Source organism: Coturnix japonica, chromosome Z (genome assembly GCF_001577835.2).
Source record: "Coturnix japonica isolate 7356 chromosome Z, Coturnix japonica 2.1, whole genome shotgun sequence".
NCBI lineage: Eukaryota > Metazoa > Chordata > Aves > Galliformes > Phasianidae > Coturnix > Coturnix japonica.
This window is the reverse complement of record NC_029547.1, coordinates 14,186,781-14,208,783: the sequence shown is the minus strand read 5'-3', so window position 1 is coordinate 14,208,783 and position 22,003 is coordinate 14,186,781. Positions and strand designations below refer to the sequence as shown.

The following is a 22,003-nucleotide window of genomic DNA, read 5'->3' as shown; positions in this document are numbered from 1 at the left end:
TGATGTATTTTTTTTATACCTTGCAAATTGTGTGCAAGAAATGTCTAATATTAGGGACTTATGAAATACAGCAATTAAATGTGAGGTAGAAATGAAATGGCTTTAGAGACACAATGCTATGAAGTCAGAGTTAAATTAGGCCAAAAGACAGTGATATTCTCTGTTACAAAACAAAATAGTATCCACCTAAAATTTTCTATTTATTTTTACCATTTTTGGTAAATCTTTCAAAGGCTGGTTTTATTTGTCTCTCTCTCTCTCTCTGTCTCTCTCTATCTCTATGTATGTGTGTGTGTATATATATATATATATATGTGTATATGTATGTATATATGTGTGTGTGTATATGTGTGTATATATGTGTTTATATGTATATACACTTCTACTTACATTTATACTTTTATATAAACACAATCATGACATTTGTAAATCATTGACATTGGTAGTACTACAGTAGATTCTGAACTACTGCATAATGCTATAGTGTCCAAATGAAAATTCACACATGTATAATTTTTTTTTTTTTTTAAGCAAACAATGCTGAAAGCAAAATAAATATGCAGTGCAACAAGGTATGAGTTTGTTCTTATCCAGTATTGATAGGTGTGACTAAAATTTTCTTACCTTTGTTTTGCACAGAATGTTGACTTTGAAAGCTCAGGGAAGAAGCAGCAGGGAGAAGGAAGTAACACAGTGGTAAGTACTGTATTTCTGTTTCCTTTGCATTATAGAATGTTTACACATTGATTCTGTTCTTTTCCATGTGCCCATCAATCACCTCCAAAGCATTTGAATTTTATTTCATGAGTGCTCCTGATCTTCTGAAGCATTTTTTTGTTGCAGCTATCAGCTGAAGAGTATATTTACATGTAGTTGTGTGTAAGTGTAAAAGGGAAAACATATGTAACTAAGTTGCAAGATAATAATTTTCTGTTTTGGAGACATAGTGCTATTCAGATTGTGGAAGTGCTAATAAATGTTGACACATAAGTGATGGCAATTATGAGACTTATAAAAGATAAGTTTAAAAACATACAGAACCTTCTGAGTATTTTATCTGGTATTGCTACAGCTTAAGGAAATAGAAGCATATTTGTAAGCTTGTTTTTCTTGCTTTTTGTGTTGTCTACGGTGCAGTGGGCCTTGTGTACATCAGTGTTTTCTATAGAGCTAAGATATCACTGTTGTTGTTCTGCCTCTGTGCTTACCATTCTTTAAGGACTGTTGCTTTCTATAGGCAAATGACTCACAGTGCCTCTTCTCTTTTTCTTCCCATATCCTGGTTCATCATCTCTTTTGATTGCTGTATCTGGAGAATTTAAGACAGCATCTCTTCCTCTGTGCTTGCATGGCTATTGACAGTATGTGATATGCAGCATTTGCTTGTACTGTAGATCCAGACATAATCCCTCAAAGGACTAAACCAGAAGCATAAGCGGTTTAATAAGGTCTTATACCTCTTCCAGTAGGCTTACCATGTCTTAGTCTGGTTGCACAGTGTATTTAATTTTCTTTGTTTTCTTTGCATGGAAAGTTAGAAAATTGTCCTCTTTGTTTCTATGGGCCTTTTCTACATTGACAGTGGAAGAAAAATGAGTCCTTTAATGCAGTGTTTTATTTCTCCTAATGTTCTCTTAGTAACACTACAAATTGTTACCCAGAGAATATACAGTGAAGTCAAATGTCAGAAATGAAGCTTGGATCTATTGCTAATCTCAGCAATATTGTTAGTGATTTATGATTAGAGACCATTCATCAGATGATGAATTTATGTGGATAGTTTGGCTGATAAAATGGAAATTAGTTTCTAGGACTGGCTTAGGAACAGAGTGAAATGAAATACGTGAGAAGTTCCAACTACATGGAATACAGTTGTGTAGTGACAACTGGAGAGACTCAGAATCTGATGGGTTTTTCAAATGTGAACTTGACAACACAACTGCAGAAAGCATTCAATTTTCTTGTCTTGTGTAGTGTTAATATAGAGTCAAAATTACAATTGTTAGGATACCTGACCACATTTTGTAGTTCTACTATAATACTATAAACTTACCACATATATGTATGTGTGTGTGTGTGTGTGTGTGTGTATATATATATATATACACACACACACATACATACATACATATGTATATATAACATTCTGTTATATTCCTAGGCTGTGGAAATGCCATATATATATATATATATATATATATATGGCATATATATATATATGGCATTTCCACAGCCTAGGAATATAACAGAATACTGAACATTACTCAGTTAAAGGCTGTGCTTATACTAAAGTCTGGTTATGCAAGTATATGCCAAAAGTTTTATTTCTCAATTTAAAACAATTTTGCTTTATTTTTACAAAGTTTTTCTTTTCTTGTCATTGCTAAGCTTTTAGCATAAAAAGACCAAGTGCTGACTGCTTGGTTATGTTACTAATTTCTTTCTTTTATTAGCAGATAAATAAATTAATAGAAATAAATATTCCAAGCATTTCCTTTGCTATGCTTTCATGGGTTTACCTGTAGTAATTCCGCAGGTTTGTTTTAGTATAGTCAGTAATCATAAAAATGGTTTTTGCCCCTCCTGCCTCCCAGGAAAAAAGTACCCTTTATATGTTTGCATTTCATGAATGTTTGTTATTGTACCGCATTTAATAACATCTTCTTCTCTCTGTTGTTACCATTCACCATTGTTGCTTCATGAGTAACGCCTTTTATTTCATCTGCTCTGAATGCTGTATGTGAGTACAGTGTGGGTTTTTTTGTGTCCCTTGCCTTTGTGGGGACATGCAGCCATGAATGCAGCTGAACACTGTTTGCATATCAGGAGCTTCTCATTAAAATGGTGAAATTGTTCCAAAAACCCTTTTTATAAGTCATTTATTTCCTATTGTTTATTCTGACTCTGCAGCTTTGGTTCCTTGGTTTGTATTGATCCAAGTGTTTACCGGTTTCATTTAAATAAAAGTGTGATGTAACCAATCTATTTTTAATTTTTTCCCTCTGTTTAGAAGTGAAATAAAGAAATAGCTTGGATGGGAGGCAGGAGGAAGTGAAAATACCTTAGCTTGGCATTGTTGCTAAAGAAGGTTTTGAAATGACAGCCACAAAATGATGGTGGCGTTCAGCAAAAGGCAGTCTCCTCACAGTACACTCTTCCTTCTGATGTTTCAGTTTCTCATTAGAGTCCATCAGGTCGGAGAGCCATGCTTTCCTCTTATGAAGAGGAGGATTGCTGTGCATTCCTCATGCAGGTTAGGGTTTCCAGGGTACCAGATGCTCTCAGTTGCACTGGAACCTTGCTGCTCTCACCCAACAGGAGGGGTGGAGTTAGGCAAAGCCTGACTCAAACCATTGCCTACCCTACTCCAGCTGCATTAATGTGTTCTGATATTGAACAAGAGATACCAACTCATTTCTGAGCTTAAGAGCGGAGGACATTCTGAGTTTAAGCTGCTAAGTTGTGTATAATACCTCTAAATTTTTGAGGATCAGAGCTGCCTTTTGGTGGAAGATTCATTTAAATTGTGCTGTGAATAATCACAATGGTCTCTTATACATCAAACCAATCAGCCTACATCTGTGCATGTGTTGTTGAACATGTTTCTGCCTTAAGAGGAGAAAAACCTGTATCGTTTCTGAAGATAGATCACTGTGTGTTGCTGATACAGGAAGCCTCATTCTTAATAATTTATTAATGTAGGAGGGATAGTGTTTTTTGTTTGTTTGATGGATTAAATGGGATTCTCGGGGGAACAAGAAGAGTGCCTTTTTTTTTTTTTTTTTTTTAATAATTGTGTTTCTGTATTAATTTGTTGGAGCTTCTGCCCATTGGCCACGTACAGGTTTCTATATGTTAACCTGCAGTGCATGCTGCCCCTCCCTGCTCTCTTCCTGTACTTACACATCCCCAGCTCCATAATTCCACACTCATTTGTAGGCACTGGGATGGACGAGAGGGATTCTGAACAGAAATGTTTCTGTGAAGCTGCGCTTGCCTTTCTGTGTGAGCATCTGATATCTGGTTTCATTTTCAGCTTTGCTGTTGATGTACTGGTAAACATCCTTCTGAAACGCTTGGGGGAAAAAGGGGAGTGCTTTCACATGCGGTGCTTACAGCATGAGCGTTCACATCCTGTTAGCATCAGGCAGGAATCTAAATGACCTATGACACAGTGCTATTACTTTTAAAACAAATTAGAGATGAGGAACAAAAGGACTATGAGCTTAGATTCTGCATGAAACAACGTGAGTTCAGAATTCTCAGAACAGTGTGATACTTGTGTGTGGTTTTTTCCTTTTTTAATGCTCATCAAATCACAGTGAGACATGTGGTTAAACAAAAATGTTGTGTGGGTCTCTGGCAGATGTCTGGGTGCTGCTAGATGACAGCAGTGTGCAGGAATGAGTGATGTCTCTCTGGGTGGCATGCACTCATCTGAATTATCAGTCTGTAGTAGTATCCAACCCTGCTGCTGGTCTTGCTTTCCTTTGCTGTTTGTGGCCTTTTGAACTGATGCTTTGCTTTTATACTTGGAGTGATTTTACTCTGCTCAAAGATGTTTCACGCTTACAAATTCAGTCTACTGTTGTTACAGTGTAGGTTTGCTATAACTATTGTTTGCTTTTCCCTAGGTTCTCCAGTAACTTTATCTAAATGCTGCATTAATTATACTGTATTTTCCAGTTCTTACTTTACTGTATGTTATTAGCATCTGTCAGCACTGAAATTCCATCTCTAGTTAGCAAGATTAGTGAGATATAAAGAGTACTTCAAGCAGTCTTCAAAGCCTTCTGTGCAGTAGAAGCTTTTCAGTGGTAGATGCTATTAAAATGTGATTTGATGTTATTTATTTTGGTTGCTCTAATGTTTTGATCATGAGGTTAGATGTCACTATGATAGCGCATATTTTCATTTTATTGATACAAAAATAATGGGAAAGCAAAATAAGGTAAATGATCTTTTTTGTTGAAACTGCAAACCTGCTGAAGCTTGTTTCTGGCTTTGTTAGATTTTGCTGCTTTGATTCTGTTTTTTGTAATAGCATGCTTCAAGGGTAATGAGCTGACCCGTCTTCTGGAAGTACATTACTATAGGGAAACTGCAGATTCTCATAACTCAGCATGGCATGGTAAACTACAAGAAAACAATAAGTTGACAAGAGCAAGTGTATGGTCTTACACCTGGCGACGAATAACCACAAGCGTCATTATGAATTAGGGGCTGACCTGTTAGAGAGGAACTTGGTGGAAAAGGACCTGGGGGTCCTGGTGGACATCAGGTTCGCCTTGAGTCAGCAGTGTGCCCTTGTGGCCAGGAAGGCCAGTGGTATTCTGGGGTGTACTATCTGTACTATTTTTCCTATCTGTTCTGCTTATACGGTGTTGGTTTTTTTTCCTCCTATTCCCTCACAATGTAAAATTAACTGTACCGGTATCCTGATGCTTTTTCCTCTGTTGACTACTGGCTGAGGTAAACTTAGGTCAAGGCTTTGACTGTTTGGGGGACAAAAGCTTTTTGTTTGTGGGGTTTTGTTTTGTTCTTTCTTCCTTCTCTGGTTTCTGTTGTAGATAGAATTCTTACCGTTTTGAACTTGTACGGTGATGGAGAAAAATAAACTGTAATAGTGTTGCAGATTTGCAAAGCTATTTCATTGTTTTATTTGGTGCTTTCGCGTTGCTTGTTGATGTTGCAATACAGTACAAGAACTAGATTCTTATTCTCACTACACTTCAGTGTTTAGTGGAGAGGGAAATATTTGAGGTGCTTTGTGTTCCTGTCCACTTTCTGAACTGTACTTACCTCAACAGTCCCTGGAGAAGTTCTTAATTTGAGAATATAAAAGAAACATGTCACCTGTGCAACGCTACATTTTTCTGTCTTTGGTTAATAGAAGTGTGTACTCTCTTCTGTGATACATCCTTTCTTTCCTCCATTACAGTCTTTTTACTTGGGCAACTGATCACAAGATAAACAGAAAGGCAGGTAGGTGGGTGGGTGTGTTTTTGTACATTGAGAGCGGTGGAAAAGTGCGGAAGTGGTGACGTGAAAAGTCTGTCCTAGCAGTGATAATTTTCAGTGATTTAATTGAGACAGGGAAGAAGTTCCTAAAGCAAAGTGAAGTTTTCTTAATTTCAGTGAGCCCAACAAAATGTGTTGAAGTTTTACTTACTGACTGAAATTGCAGAAGGTGAGGGAAATTATTTATGTGGGCACTTAGAAACCTTTTATTTTAAGTAGGTACAACCTTTGGAGAAAACAACACTAGCTTGTGCAAAAATGCTGTATGTGAGGGATTTGAAATTAACATACATTAATTTAACTTTATCACTGAAAATAAAGGTTTTATTTCTCTGTATAGTTCTGATTTTATTGTTTTAAGCAAAAACGGATTGTTAAATCATGAATGATGCTTCAGAACTGCTGCTTCAAATTTTGTCTGCTCTTGTGCAGTGTGGATATTCTCTGCTTAGGGCTGTTGACGGGTGACAAGTTACAGGCTAAATTTTATGTTCACCCCTTGGTGTCTGTAGGTATCTCAATGACATTTTGTGCCATTAAAGATCTGTTGTGTTTAAACAAAAATAAAATCTCTCTGCCCACCTCCTTCTCATATATGTGTACTTATACACAAAGCATGCATGTATACATGTATTTCCTTTTTTAAGTAATTAGCAGCCAGAAGGTTGAGACGTTGCCCATCTAAGTATTTCTGCAGTTGTCTGGTTGGTTTTATAAGTCTCCTGATTTCTGTGTTACAGTGCCTGAAAATGACAACGAAGCGGAATTTGCTGGTGCGGCTGATGCCATGCCGCTGCCTGCGTGGAGAGGAAGAAACGGTCACTACACTTGATTATTCTCACTGCAGCCTGGAACAGGTGCCTAAGGAGATTTTCACTTTTGAAAAAACCCTGGAAGAACTCTACTTAGATGCTAATCAGATTGAAGAGCTTCCAAAGGTATGTTGCATGATTTTCCTTTGTGTAACTAATATTTCTCCTACTGTATCTTCAGTGGTAGAAGCTGATAGGGTCAGGCTTCCCGCTACAGCTTTAAGGCTGCATTTTTCCAAATATTTTCAAGTAAAAGTTGGTCCCAGAGCAAGCTGTCTTGATAGACTGTCTTGTGTATTTCAGCTGGACCAGTTCCCTGTGCTGCCTTGGGGTGAAACTGCTTAAACAACTGATCCAGCCCAACAGGAGAAGCTGGTGCAAGGCAGAAGAGGCAGGCTAATTTATTTCTGTGGAGGGGTCTGCTTCAATTGACTAATACCTTTCAAATATTAAATTGCTGCACTGCTTTGAATCTCTGATAATATATGCAGATTAGAAGCAGCAAGATTTATGTCTTATTCAGATCCCTGTGCTCATGAAGGACAGCTGAAGTCCAAAATAGTCACTTTGTTTTTGACTGGAAAGTCTTTCTGATGTATCTCATATTATTTTAAGCTCAAAATCTGGAGAGCTGATATTCCACTCTGATTACATCTTAATTAAAGAAATCATTATTTGGTGCTAGTTCTGAAATCTTAAGACAAACCAGGTGCTGAATGAACAGTATACTGGAGGAAAGGGTGAGATTTTGTTTCATTGATACTCCTCAAAAGCACAGTGTGGTCAAAATAGATTTTCCATTATTAGAACCTATCTTGGTGAAGATATACAACTTCACCACATACTTGATATTAAAAATAGTTTTTTCCCAGATCTTCCCTGTCTCATGGGGTGAGTTTGAAATGCACTGCTAAGCTTGTTGATCATTTGTCATAACCACGTGAGATTTTGTTGACTTGAGTTTCTTTGAAACATAAATGAAATTAATAAAGAAATATAATTTCAGCATAGCAGCATGTCAGTTCATTGGAAGTCTTGTATTCTGATAGAGCTGACTTTGCTTAATCTAATGAATATATTCCTTTTTTTCCCTGGAATTAGAAACCTTATGTAAATTCAGTATAAATGTAAATTCAAATACTGTAAAAGAAACAAATGGAGAGATTAGGGAGAATTAGAGACATTCTAAAAACTTAATTTACCAACTTAATAGAGACCATGATCTTAAAACTATCCAGAGAAGATCTCTAGGGAAACACCTTGAAGTCTGAAATAATCCTGTCCATTTTGGAGCCAGAGTTTCAATCTGTATAAGCCTTTTCCCTAACCTAAACTTATTTAATGTTTGAACTCTGAAGCAGGCTCCTAATTAATCCATCATCTCAGAAAAAGAGTGTGGTATTTATAAGGCTGTCTCCTACACCTCCTCTTTTCTGATTGCTGCTGATGCTGTTTTTGTCCCAGTGTTGCAGCTTTTTGCCCTTTGTATATCATAGCACAGCCATTTTGTTGCCGTGTTGTCAACCTGCAATAGTCTGAATAGTCTGTTTTTTGTTTGGTTGGTTTTTGTTTGTTTGTTTGTTTGTTTTTTAGGTTCGGGGGCTTTTTGTTGTTGTTGTTTTTTTGGTTTTTTTTAATTACCCCCAGTCTTTCCAGTAATGTTCACCTCAGCATACTTTGAAAATCAGATATTAGTGTTGTTTGTTAATTAAGTGGATGTAATTAGACTGAAGGTACGGTGTGAGCAAACTGAAGTCAGGAGAAATGCTGTGCAGAAAGATTTTACTTCTCCTGAAATGCTGGTTATATAATAGTGGGTTTCCAAAGTGACTATGTTTGAAATGCTTTCATCTTCTGCTCTTAAGTCATGTCTAAGAATGTGCTCTGTTTCAAAGTGCCACAATGTGCATTTCAGTTGAAAATCTCAAATTTTAGCAGTCTTAGTTTTCCTCCTCATTTTGCTGTTCAGAAGAAATTGGAATTTAGTAGTAAAACAAACCTTCATGCTGTGATTTCAGGTGTTAAAAATGAGTGATGATAATGCACCTAACTATGGAATTTGTGAACATTAAAACGGAGCAACTACAGCATCACTGCCCTGCAAGGCTCTCCACCCATCTCCCTTTTTTCCTTTAGGGTTCTTGCAGTCAGGACATTTTTATTTATTGCATGATTCCTGATCATTGTTTTCTAGGATTAGATTTAAATACATATTCTTGCTTAAGAGCATTAAAATGAAGGAAAGGCACTGAAACACATATGATCATCTAAATTTTGTTTCCCAGATAATATCCCAAGGTAACTTTAGCTCTTCAAAGTCTTAATGATACCAGGTAGTTCTAACAGGTGCACGTTTCAATTGGAAACATCACTGGGCAAGTTAATCTAATTCCTTGAGCTGTCCGTCTTTCGAATTTGTCTGCTTTTGATTGGGGCGCATATGCAAACTTTAAACGGATGGGAGTTGTTCAGTTATTTGTGGCTGGAATAATGGCCTGTTGATTGAGAAGGGCCCGAGATACTTGAGTTGAAATTTACTCATCACTGTGACATTGACTGAGAATTCTTCTTTAAGTCCCAGAACACTTGCTGGGTTTGTCTGATCTGTCCTCAGAATACTAAAGAACAGAACCCAACTATTTATGAATAAAATATCAGGAAAGTAGTATATGATTGTAATTTTTTTTCCCCCCCTAAATATGCGGTATGTACTACCTGTAAGAGTATCTCAGAAATATTTTCTTTTCCTTTCACTCCACTAATACTCCCTGCTGTAAATTGTCAAATAATAATGCTTCTGGGTAAGAAACTGAAGGTTTCCATACCATACGTATAGGAAGATATCTCTGAGCTGGTATTTCATGCTAATTACGTTGATAAAAAAGCTATAATATATTTTTCTGCAACCTTAGATCAAACTTCCATCAGTTCTCATAATTTTATTGCTTTTTGGAGTACTTAAGCTAGGATCATATTGGGAAATAAAACATTCTGTAAAATAAATGTATTAACATTTATTTTAGAGAAGATAAATACCTACTCAAATGCTTTGTTCCGGAATAATTTTTTAAATTGGATTTATTTATTTATTTACTTTAGTTTCTTCAAAAAAAGGGGGAGAAAAATAAGATTTACTTCTGGGGGTACCATATGGCATACTTATTGGGGCAAATACTTTTGTTTTCAGGACTGTATGTAACTACTAGTCACAGTTTATGATAACACTGGAAGGGCTTTTCAGGTGTTGTAAAATGTAGCTGTCAGTTTTTATGTGGCTGTTTGAAGTTCTTTAGCTTTTCTAAACATCATAAACATAGGTTTAAAAAAACACTTGTCTGTAGTCAGATTTACATAGTCTGACCTTCCAGCTGTGAGGTCAGAAGTTTGAAGGGATTAAAAACAAAAGCTACACAGAGAAAACTAAGAGAAAGTTGCTCTTTTTTCTTTGTTTCAATAGCAACTTTTTAACTGTCAGTCGCTGCACAAGCTGAGTTTGCCAGACAATGATCTAACCACATTGCCAGCATCCATTGCAAATCTCATTAATCTCAGGGAACTGGATGTCAGCAAGAATGGTAAGTCACTTCTCTTATTATGTTGGAGTTGCTTAAAGGCAAATCATCACTGACTGTTTAAAGATACCAGTAAAAGTGTAATTTCTATAAGCTATGCATCTAATAAATTTTAAACTGCAAACCAAAATCTCATGCTTAGCAAAAAATAATCTATCTTACAGTCTGTGATGTTTGTTTTTAATTATATCTGTCAAATGAATTGCTTTATGTTTTGAGATTCATTACTGAAGAATGATACCTCACAATGTTTGTGTCTTCTTGAAAATGAAAATGCCTGAAGTTATTATTTTTATTGATTCTTGTCATTTTTCAATGTAGTGAAGAATTATTGCACGCGATTTTAAAATTTTGCTGGATTCTCTTTTTATTATGAAAATTGTTTTCAGTTAACTTTGAGACAGATGATTGAAGTAGTAGTAGAAATCATCTGCTTTGCCATCAGTCTCTAGAGATGGTAATCTCTGTCACACGGGGAGAAAAGTGTCAGTGGACTGTGACTGGTGCTGTTGACTGACTTGCATTCTGTGAGTCAGCTGCTTATAAATTATGGAATGCTGTCAGCCAAGTACTATATATATGCTTTTATTTATTTTTAATGGTACTCTTTTGGCAAGTTGGAATATCTGTGCAAATGTGAGGAAATTCTATTAGCTTATATTGTCATCAGTCTTGCTTGTGTGGTTAAAGAAAAAAAAAGTTCATCATGTTAGTTGATAAGGATCTAATAGCCTTTCCTTGCTGATTTATAGTGAAGTAAGAGAAAGACCTTTCCTTGAAACCATATTTGAAAACAAGGATTACATAAATATGCCAAAGGTTCTATAATATCCAGTTCATGTTTTTTTGTGGACAACTAGATAATCATTACTCCAAAAAATTAAGTTCTGCCTTATTGTGAAAGCACTCCCGTCATGGAGATGTTGGCATTCTCCTCTATTGTCCATTGTATCACATTCAGCACTTAAACTGTTACTTTATTATCTCCGTCTAATGAATGCAACACTTAGGGTCATAAATTGACCTGGTTGTTACTGCACTGTTCCTGGTACAAGTGGATTAATAGTCTTTCTTAAAGAACAGGACTTTCATAAGGACAGACGGCTAGGAAAGAATCATATTTTTGTCCTAGACTGAACTATTAAAAGGATTAAATGGTTCCAATGCAGGTTTTCAGTAATTAAAATTTGAAAGCAATAAAAGGAATTTTGAGTTCTAGTGTTGGTAAATTCCTCAGCTTATGAATGTAAATAGGCAGCTGGTCACCTACCAGTCATGAGAGTTACTCACCCAAAACAATACAACCCTTTGCTAAGCCTTCTAAGAGCTGCTGAAGAAACACTTGTTACTGATAAGCATATAAAGGATTTGAAGAGACAGTAGCTGAAAGATATGACCTTGCAGTAAACTGTGAAGCTCAGTTTTTTAGTAGTGATGGGTTCTTCTTCTTTAGATACAGGACTCAGCACTTCTTGTTGAATTCCACCTCTACAGCATGTCTTGTGTGTCAGCTAGGACTTCTCCAGGGCTTTCCTTTATTTTGATGTCAAGACTGTGATGTGGAAATAGTGAACTTTGTGGGAAGTGCAGGAGATGTTTTCCCTGATTTAGGAAGAAAAATTACTAGGAATCAGTCATGAGAGGCATAAAAACTCTAGAATAGAACTCAGTGGCTTTTTTTTTGTCAGAATAGTGTAGTTGTAGCAAAGAAAGATGTTAGTCTCCTATATTTTTCTTATATGTTTTCTAGCATGACAGTACCAAAAGTGTTGTTTTCCTTATGTGGATGGAATTAAAGCACAGAGTGCAGATGCGTTTAAATCAGGTGTTTGTTTATAATTGTCATCTATAATTTTCGACTTCATTTTCAAATACCAATGAACACTAAATATGCCGTGGTTTTCATTTAGGATATTTGAGCTGCTTATGGCATGACCATAATAGAAGGCATTGGCCAAACAACTATTTCATTATGTAAAGAGCTGCTAGGAAAATTAAGAATGAAACTCCTGCTTTGAAATGTGGTCTGGTTACCTCACAGACGAATCTGACTTACAGCTGGCTCATGTAGGACAGGAGACTGGTGCGCAAGAGAGCATGCAGTTTTTTAAGCACAACTGCATACCTGTATATTTATATGTGAATAAAATATACATGTAGTATTTTTGGCATTTAGATGAAAAAATAAAATAGTAGAAACTGAGATGGTTGCTTTAAATAAAAGGTATTAGTGAAAGAGTGCAATCTTGGTGTTCCAATATGCATAAAATGAAAACTGCCTTCATTTCGTATTTAAGTGCTTATAATTTCATATATTCCATATGTGACACTGAAGCGTGGCCGATTATTTTAATATAGTAAAGTACAGAAAGCCATGAGACGTATGTTTCCTTTGTATGCTCTCAGTGTCCAGCACCTTCTGTTACTGACCTTTCTTGAGGCTTTAATTTTTTTTTTTTATCACTGCCAGCGTATCTGGTCCTCATTGGAAGTGGTGCATGCTTTTGTGCTGGTAGCAGTTGTGTGTTCTTGAGCACACTTTTTTTTTCCAACTGTTAGGAATGTATTTACAGCTTCTCAAGTGTCCATAGTGTAGATGTCACCTAAAATATCAGACCGCTGCAATGTGCAGTATGCATAAAGTACTGTTAATTTAAACTCTCCATTTCATCTTGGAAAAAGTTGATGAATTATGGATGCTTATTTTTTAAGTAGTGAGGATTTAAGTTGACTTTTTATGGCATTTTAATCTGAATCTCAAGGCCATTTTAAGCCCTAAATATCAAAGATTCCATTACTTCTTTCCAGCTACATTTTAAAGCTTTTACCTTAAAGCCTGATGCAAAATTGCTGTGTGCAGAACCTAAGGCACATGTAGAAAGCAGTTTTCAGTTTATAAAACTAAAAGAAATATTCAATTATTTTTAAACTCCTCTTTGTTGTTACATCAACACGTGGATGGGGGATGTATAATGCTATATACAAATAGACAGAAGAGTTAGTTTTATAAGTTACTAGAACCAAGTGGTTTGGAAGGCTGAGGTATGTGATGAGGTGACGGCCAGGGAACATAGTCTTACCTGGAAGCCTGAAAATGGGCTTAGAACCCCCTTGGGCCTGTGGAGATAGCTGATTGGGAAACCATGAGACAGTTTCTTTTTTGCCTACTTGCAAATGGTGAAAAGAAAACACTGAATTTTTAGACTATATGCTTATAGGCCCTTCAGAGGCCTAAAGAAGGTCAGAAAATAACTAGTAAGGCCAAAATGAGCATAGTGTCTTAGAAATTCAGGTTTTCAGTAGTCACTTATGTAGCTTTTTTTTTCCCCTGTAACATTTCAGCAGTTTAAACATTGTCACCTTTTCAATCTGTTGCAAGGCATTTTTACAGAAAAATACACAAATGAAAAAAACAAACACTGAAAAGCTCCACAAAAACACATCTGCCGATAATATTATTTTTAGTAAATTTGAAGGTTTTTGTTAACAGACAAATCTAGATCAAATACGTTTCCTTCAGTGTTTTAAAAACATCTGCTGATTTGGCAAGTTTTAGCAAAGTGTGTGCCAGAAGTTGGGGAGCTGGAAAACAAAAATTCAGGAGAATGTCTAGTTCTTATGTTGCCCATCTGTGATGGATTTAGAAGTATGGTTTGTCAACAAATTGAGAATTATTCATAGTTAATAAAAGAGAATGATCCAAGCTTTATTTTCCCCAGGAAGAAGGAAGAGAGGAAGATCCTGGATACAAAAATAATTTGCTATAAATTTGCTGTTTCAGTCTATATATGAAGAAAGGAAGGGGCTGTACTTAATTTTGTATCTTAGAATCATAGAATTGTGGGGTTGCCTGTTGAAAAGGATCATCATGATCATCACCCCCCACCATATGCAAGGTTGTCAGCCACCACACCAGGCTGCCCAGAGTCACAACCAGTCTGGCCTTGAATGCCTCCAGGGATGGGGCATCCACAACCTTTCTGGGCAACCTGTTCCAGTGCGTCACCACCCTCTGGTGAAGAACTTCTTCCTGATCTCTAACCTCAGCCTCCCCTGTCTTAGTCTAAAACCAATTCCGTTGTCTGCTATTGTAAACAGCCATTCCCCCTCCTGTTTAAATGCTCCCTTCAAGTACTGGAAGACCACAATGAGGTCTCCCCAGAGCCTTCTCTTCTCTAAGCTAAACAAGCCCAGTTCCCTCAACCTTTCCTCATGGGACAGGTGCTCCAGCCCTCTGATCACCATCTGAACCTCTATAATGCTCTCCTCCACATTTGTAGGGACCAGGTCCAGTAGGGACTTTCCATGATAGTTAAATAGAAAGATAACTAATCAATTGAGGACTTCGAAGTCTGTAGCTTTATCATAATATGTCATTATATAGAGGTGATAGATATATGTTAAAAGTAGTTAGCTCTTCTGCTTAAATTCTTTAGTGAAGTGTAGATAATGCTTTTTCTTAAATATATCGTATTCCATATAAAAAATACTGTCTAGAAGCTGTCTCTGCAGAATAAAATCATATTCATCTCAAAGAGAGGATGTCAACAAAATGGAATTGCAGTGCAGTTAAGGCACAAATTTGGTCTTGAATGTGGAACTTGAGTGTATACGTTTGAAATTCTTAAAGTAGTCTAATAGAGATCTGTTCCTGGATGCAAAGCAATTTTTATAACACAGAAATTGTAGAAGTAATTAGATTTTTTTTTTAATTTTTAATTTTTTAACTGTGAATTTCACTTTTTGCACTTTTTGTTTTTGAAGAGTAGTGTGCTTTGAGTGATATTCATGATGTATCAACCAAAAGTGACTGGACTAGGAATAGTGATGGGGGGATGGGAGAAAAGCAAGTTAGGATTCAGTACTGCCTGAACTGCTGAGAATTTGGTTTTAAGCCTTCAGATGAAACAAAACTTCTTATTTTTAGTTTTGCAAGTGCTCTTAGAAATGAATTTTGGAAATATTAATCCTGACTCAGCTATCTAATGGGGAAAAAAAAAACAACAGTATGCAGATGGGAAGGAGTGAAAGCCAACATAAAGTATGGCACACACGTGAGCATAAAATGTTAATTTTTTAAGAAGATCGAAGTGCTGTAAAAAAAAAGCAGGTTACATTTTCAATAAACATTTTATTGTCACGTAATTATATGTACTTCTGTCCTCGTGTTGCTAAGAAAATGAGCACCAAATACATTACTGATGCTGTATTTTATTGTAAATCTAATTATACTGTAATAGTTATCACAACCAATAGCAGTATATTTTTCTTCACCATGGAAAATCTATTGAAGTATTTTATCTCCCTTTTAAAAAATGAAAACACTGTTTAAACTGTACTTTTCATATTTATAAGTCAACAGAAATTCTTGCACTAATCATTACACAAACAGTATAAATATTAAGTTTCCCTTCCAAAAAAAAACCAAGAAGCCCTCAAAATAAAGATTGCGTTTCTATTTGTCATTTTATAAACCTGCAAATAACCATAAAAGAAGGGAGGACAAATGTGAAAGGAAACTTAGATTTTCAGAGTGTAGAACTGGAGAAAAGGACTATCCACCTGCCACTGATATTGCCCACTTAATACCACATCTACACATTTCTTGTACAGCTCCTGGAATGGTGAGTCAGTCATCACCCTGGACAGCCTGATCCATCACCTGTCTATTCTTTCAAATAGGATTTCCCCTGTATCCAGCCTGAACCTTCCCTGGTGCAACTTGAGGCCATACTCTCTTGTCCTATTACTAGTTGGGTGGGAGAAGAAGCCAACCCCCACCAGGCCACAGCTGCCAGTCAGGTCATTATAAAGGGCAATTGTGTCTCCCTGAGCCTCCTCTTCACCGAACTGAATAATCCTAGCTCCCTCAGTTGTTCCCCATAAGTCTTGTGCTCCAGACCCATCACCACCTTTGTTGTCCTTCTCTGAACATTCTCCATGGCCTTGATGTTCTTCTAGTGGGGAAGGGCCCAAAACTGAATGCAGTACTTAAGATGCTGCCTCACCAGTTATGAGTACAGAGCGATGATCACTTCCCTGCTCCTGCTAACTACACTATTTCTGATACAAGCCTTCTGCTGTAGCAGAAGGCTGAATGAGAAAACAAACAGAAACTGTGCTTTTTATGATGGAGCTGTTTTCAGGCTCGTAGCTGCTTGTCCAGAATTTAAGACCAGGATGAATAGATTAGCTTGAGGAGGAACATGTGTAATTAAGGTTGCTTTCATATTCTTACAAACTTGGCCTGTGTGTTTACCCATGTCCCCTGCACTTGGAAGGATGCATGGGGAGCTGTGGTTTCACATGTTTTGCAGCAAGAGGTCTGTTTGTTGTTGAGCTATCTGCTGTTCAGTGAGAAAAAAATGTTTTTATTTTCACATGCTTCCTACAAATCAAAAGATCCATCTGTGAACTTTTTCCTTTGGGGGAAAGAGTCACCCATGTCACTTGCACAGGTCTCACGTTATTTGGAGGTAATGCCAGTTCCATCTCAACCAGTAATAGTTTAAGTAACTGAAGTCTGCTAGTCCACACATTTTTGAAGAAAAATGAGGCTACATAACCTGAGCACAAACAGCAGAGCAGATTCCCTTCAACTGCAGTGGGGCAGAAACAGCAGTGTACCGGGCTGCTCTGCTGCAAAGGCTTTACCAGCAGTGGATATGACTAGCACATTTCTGTTAACCTAGAAATGCCGATATTTCTGAGTTAAAAAGGTTTTCTGATGGATAGTAAAGGTGGATCCAGTTTTCTCTGCTGTTCTGCAGTCAATGCTGTCCTTGGTGATAAGAAAGGATTAGTGTAACTCCAGATGGTGAGTGAGACCCCAATTATGCTTACAATTGCCTTAATCCAGTCTGAACAAAGAGAGGGACATTAGCACACATTTGCTCAGTGGAGCTGTGCCAAAACAATCATTCCCCTCTGGGGAGTTAAAGATCAGACGAAATTCCTTATTTCAGCCCTGCTATGTGACCCTCGACGGAGGTCGATTACATACAGGTTTCTGGCCGTTGACCTGAAATCCCTGTGTGACTTCTTTGGTCATGTGCTTCAGGCATGTGCTGCAGCTGGTCTGGGGGTCCTGATTAACCACCACTCTGTAGGTTATGCTGGCAAGCTGTAGCCAGATAGAGTTCTGAATGATGAATGCTTTCTGTTTTTGGCGCAGTCCAGACAATAATTTAGATTCCATTCCTTACCTAGCTGCCAAATTCTCTTTGACAATCTCCCAGACCCTCATCCCCACTTTTTCTTTTTCTTCTTTTTTTTTTTTTTTTCCCCTATGTTTGGTTTTTGGTTGTTTTTTTTAACTTGGCATTTGTAGTAGACACTGGCCAATGCATTTGAAAATGCCTGAAATCTGGGAAACCAGGTTGGAAGGGACAGACAAGTAAATGTAAGTGCTGTTATATAAATGTTATTTCTGTGGTAAACAGCACTGCAGAAAGAACTTTGCTCTCAATTCAGTTCATATAACCAGCAGTTAGCATTAAAAATGACCAGCAGATCATATTTTCTCCTGTTGTGCTCTGCAAACGGTCATAGTCCACAAAAGTGATGGTTTGTGATTTTTGTAAAAACAGTAAGCGTTATCTGTAAATCAACTACAGCACAGAAATGGGACGGACATGATTGTTATCATGTAAAATAGGAAACAGCAGGCTAAGAAACCTAGCTACATGGTTCTCAAAGAGGATGGAATAAAGCTGTAATAGTCTAGATAACCCCCAAATCAGTAATCTGTTTTATCTTCCTCTTCTCTAATACTTAAGTGTGTACTTAAGGAAGTATATGTTTAAGGAAGCCATAAAAGATCCTGAAGGAAAATGAGATTTAGAACAGAACATTGGTCTCACTTCATGGTGTCCATTGCATCGGATCCTTGTGGAGGGCGAGGGTGGGGTAATAAATTAATTAGTATAATGTTACAAATTAAGTGTGAAAATACATATTCATGTAGAACCTTGAGATTTGCTGAGCTGTCTTAACAGAAAACAATTCAGGTCACTAAGAATAGGTAGCAAGCAGAGAAAGAACAGATCCTCTTTAAAAATACTTCTTACAGCACTTGGATCTTGTCATCCCCGAGTGTCCTTCTCCTGCATCTTAGTGACGCTCTTGGTGGAAGAATGTTAATCCAACATTAACTGCATGTTTTGAGTGTGCAGGAAGGATAAATGAAGAGAAGAGGCTGTCTGAAGGTTGTTGTTAGCAAGTGCTAGCTGCTGATTTCCTGTCACCTGACAGAGAGGAACAGCCTCTGAGATTTGTCATCTTCTGAACCTGTACTGAAAACATGAGTATTTAATACTACTTTCCCACTTTACTGCTCGTGTAACAATAGCTGCCACCATTTATCTGACGGAAGTGTTGAGTGAGTTTGTAAAAACAGGGTATCCCGTATCAGTCCTGGCTCTGAGAACAAGAAAATTTGAACTCGCTTGCTGCATCATTGTTAGTTTTCTTGTATCTGTTGGATTTCGTTGTTATTTTGTTGTTAAGACTGTTGCTGATTTTTGCCCAAGGCATAATTGAACAAGAGACTATGGTAGAGTACTCTAATTTTTGATTTAGCGTGTCTGGATTTGGATAACTAATATTATGTTTGGCTGTCCTTTTGTGTGCACTCTCCCCTCTAGAAGCTGTGCTGTGTTTTGTTTTCTAGGTAGTTATTGCAAATCTGAGTATCCTGTACTTCAAACAGTTCTTGATACAGACAATGGCAACACTGGTAATAAATGAATTTTAACATCTTGGAGGAGAGCAGTCTTTGATCTGAGGAGCAAGACAGGGCCAGTAGCGTGCCTGTCTTTCAGTATAACTCAGCTTAGAGAATCTCTGCAGTTCTAACAATAGATCCAATGGCATAGAGTTAGACAGAAACGTTACACTGACTCCAAGGAGGAACTTAGCAGTGGTTTGCCGTGATTATTGTAGACATGATTCATTTTAAGTGGATAAAAAAGGAAAGAAAAAAAAATAATCCTCTGACTTCATCTACACAGGTTTCACATGTGCTAGATTTTTGTGTATCTGGTGTGGTAGAGGATTGTATGTGTCAGGTTAGATGCTTTCTGTTTGTGTTTGGATATACTTGCTTGGTAAAAGAGGCTTCTTGCTACAACAGAAATTAATATCATATGTCTTAAATTCCTTGGGAATGTTTCCCTTAATATAAAGATGATGTGGCAACCATAGGTTAACATTTCTTATCTTTCCGTGTTACTTTTCTCATCTTTCTTTAAAGCTACCTTTGGTCCTGAAAGTATTGCTGTTATTTGAGAAATTAAACTTATTTACATTATAAGTATGGAGTTTTTATTTGGGGCTATAGGGGATAAAGTGAAACAATACTCCCGGTCTTCTCCTCTGTTGACCCTTTTTACAGGTCCACTCAAATTCTTACTACATCTGGTATGAGTCAAAAGTAGTTTTTTAGTCATCTGGTCTGACTAATGGCTTCCTGTCAAGAAAGACCTAAAAATCTGCTTTGACAACGTTAGAGTTTCTACTTAATTTTAATTAGTTATAGTGACTTCCCTCCCCACCCCCTCAAACATCATCAGTGGATTTACTGTGAAAATATAATATTTTTGACCGCTTGTCTTGTGGGATGATGATGTTATCTCTTAAGTTATAATATGCTATGTTTATCTTGTTAACTGCATAAACACAGACTCAAACTCTGAACACCTGTCCTGACATATAAGAACAATGCAGTGGCACACTGCAAAAGTAAATGTTGTTGTGATACCTGGTTTTACTTTTTCTATGGTGTAATGACAATTGAGGTAAAAGTCTGGGGAACAGAATGGCTCAGAGTTGACATCTTACTGACATGGAGTATGCCCATCTTCTGCTTTCAAGGCCTGTATTGTCAGCTTCTGACAAATACAAATGCGGATGCAAATTCATTTGCTAGCATTTCCATAGGCTGTCTTAGAAAAAAGAGGAGATTCCTTATTGTCTTAGTCTTTATGCAAGTGTTATCTGCAGCATTTTTTTTTCCTTGCATGGAAATAATTTGAAGCTAACAGCAGTGTATGTGGTAGATTTTGGATCTCTTCAGAACCGTGAACGCTGTAAATGTACTTTCAGATTTCAGAAAGTACACTTGGAAGGGAGGGTTCTCAGCTATGTTACAGAGTGCAAGTTCTGTAAGGTTTGGTAATACCAGTAGGAATTGTTACACTGTCTCTGAAATGATGTTTTGTGAGCTCACTGCTATGTAATGAAGTACTTGAGAAACAGAATAGCAATGAATTTGATTTTATGTAAGAGTTTCTTTCATGAAAACTTACTTAAAGTGAAACATTAAATTTGTCCACCGGCTACTAAGTGGGTTAGTTTTTATTACTAGCAGTTTTATGTGCACCATTTTTTATGCCTGTTTTGGACCATAGCAGTTGAACACTTTTCCCCTTCTTTTCCATGTATTTTGCAGGCATACAGGAGTTTCCAGAAAATATAAAAAACTGCAAAGTCTTGACAGTTGTTGAGGCCAGCGTGAATCCAATTTCCAAGTAAGTTTGTGATTTTTGTGGTACTTGTTGTTTTGCATAAACACTGATGAATCTCACACGTGCTCCAGTCATCTTTTTGGGAGCCAACTCTTCAAACTGGAGGCAAGGAACTGAGGTACCCAAGACTTATTTTTATTAACCTCATTGTGCTTAGATGCAAGTTAGCTATGCCTCTAAAAATACCTATTCTGTACTAGGTGTCAGGAGATGGTAAGTGCATAGCAAAGAATGTATTTGTTGTTTGTAGTTTTCATTGCCTGTAGATACTGCCCTCAGTACTTAAAAATAATTTTCAAACTAGTTTCAGGTAATCACCATACCTTATGATCTTATATGTATGTAAGACTTCAGTACTATACTGTTCTTTAAAACAGTGTTGAGTCAAATGCCTTGAATATAATTGAAGGCACTGTGCTACTTTTTTTATATTCACAGACTTCCAGATGGATTTTCCCAGCTGCTAAACCTAACACAGCTGTACCTGAATGATGCATTTCTTGAGTTTTTGCCAGCCAACTTTGGCAGGTGAGTTGCATTTGAAACATACTCTCTGTGTTTAATTTCACATTTATGCTGCTTCTTGAGCAGAGTGCAGAACGGAGGAGGAGAGGAAGTGTATATAACCAAATTTATCTTATGTTACTTTAAAAAAACATCATTCATTATCATTTTTCTTCATTGCTGTCCTCTTCTGTGAAGCATACAGTATACTGTAACTTCTTTAATGGTTAGGCTAACTGCGAAGTCATTAATTACTACTAACTGGTTTAGAATGAATCATTTACTGTAGGCAGCTTGAAAGCCATTTCTCCGATACTGTGCTTACAGCTTCTTAATAGCTATTAAGAATAGATCCCTGCTTCAAAATAGAAGTAGTGACTTAAAACATCCTGGCTTGTAGCCAAGAGAATGAAACTGAAATGAATGCTTCTCTCATCTGTTTTTAAGTAGATTCAGCACATTTTTAAGTTTAAATAAGTTTGCATCCTTACTAATGGTATTGCACAGAAAATACACAGTTCTTTAAGAAAGCAGTTTAAAGGAGAAATAAATTGGAAGATAATGTGAT

At 36.9% G+C, this 22,003-nt stretch overlaps 1 protein-coding gene across 6 annotated transcripts in view; it reads left to right on the top strand.

Annotated features, from left to right (window-relative positions):
* ERBIN (erbb2 interacting protein) overlaps positions 1-22,003 on the top strand; it is a 99,720-nt gene that overhangs the window by 39,635 nt on the left and 38,082 nt on the right. For 5 of the 6 annotated variants that reach the window (XM_015848557.2, XM_015848558.2, XM_015848554.2 and 2 more), the window contains 5 exons: positions 640-696; positions 6,762-6,959; positions 10,291-10,408; positions 20,856-20,934; positions 21,370-21,459. In XM_015848557.2, the coding sequence (XP_015704043.1) occupies positions 6,771-6,959; positions 10,291-10,408; positions 20,856-20,934; positions 21,370-21,459 (476 nt within the window). In that variant the 5' untranslated portion in view covers positions 640-696; positions 6,762-6,770. Of the gene's footprint in view, positions 1-639; positions 697-5,966; positions 5,986-6,761; positions 6,960-10,290; positions 10,409-20,855; positions 20,935-21,369; positions 21,460-22,003 lie in introns of those variants that run through there. The other variant, XM_032441139.1, reaches the window with a different exon arrangement.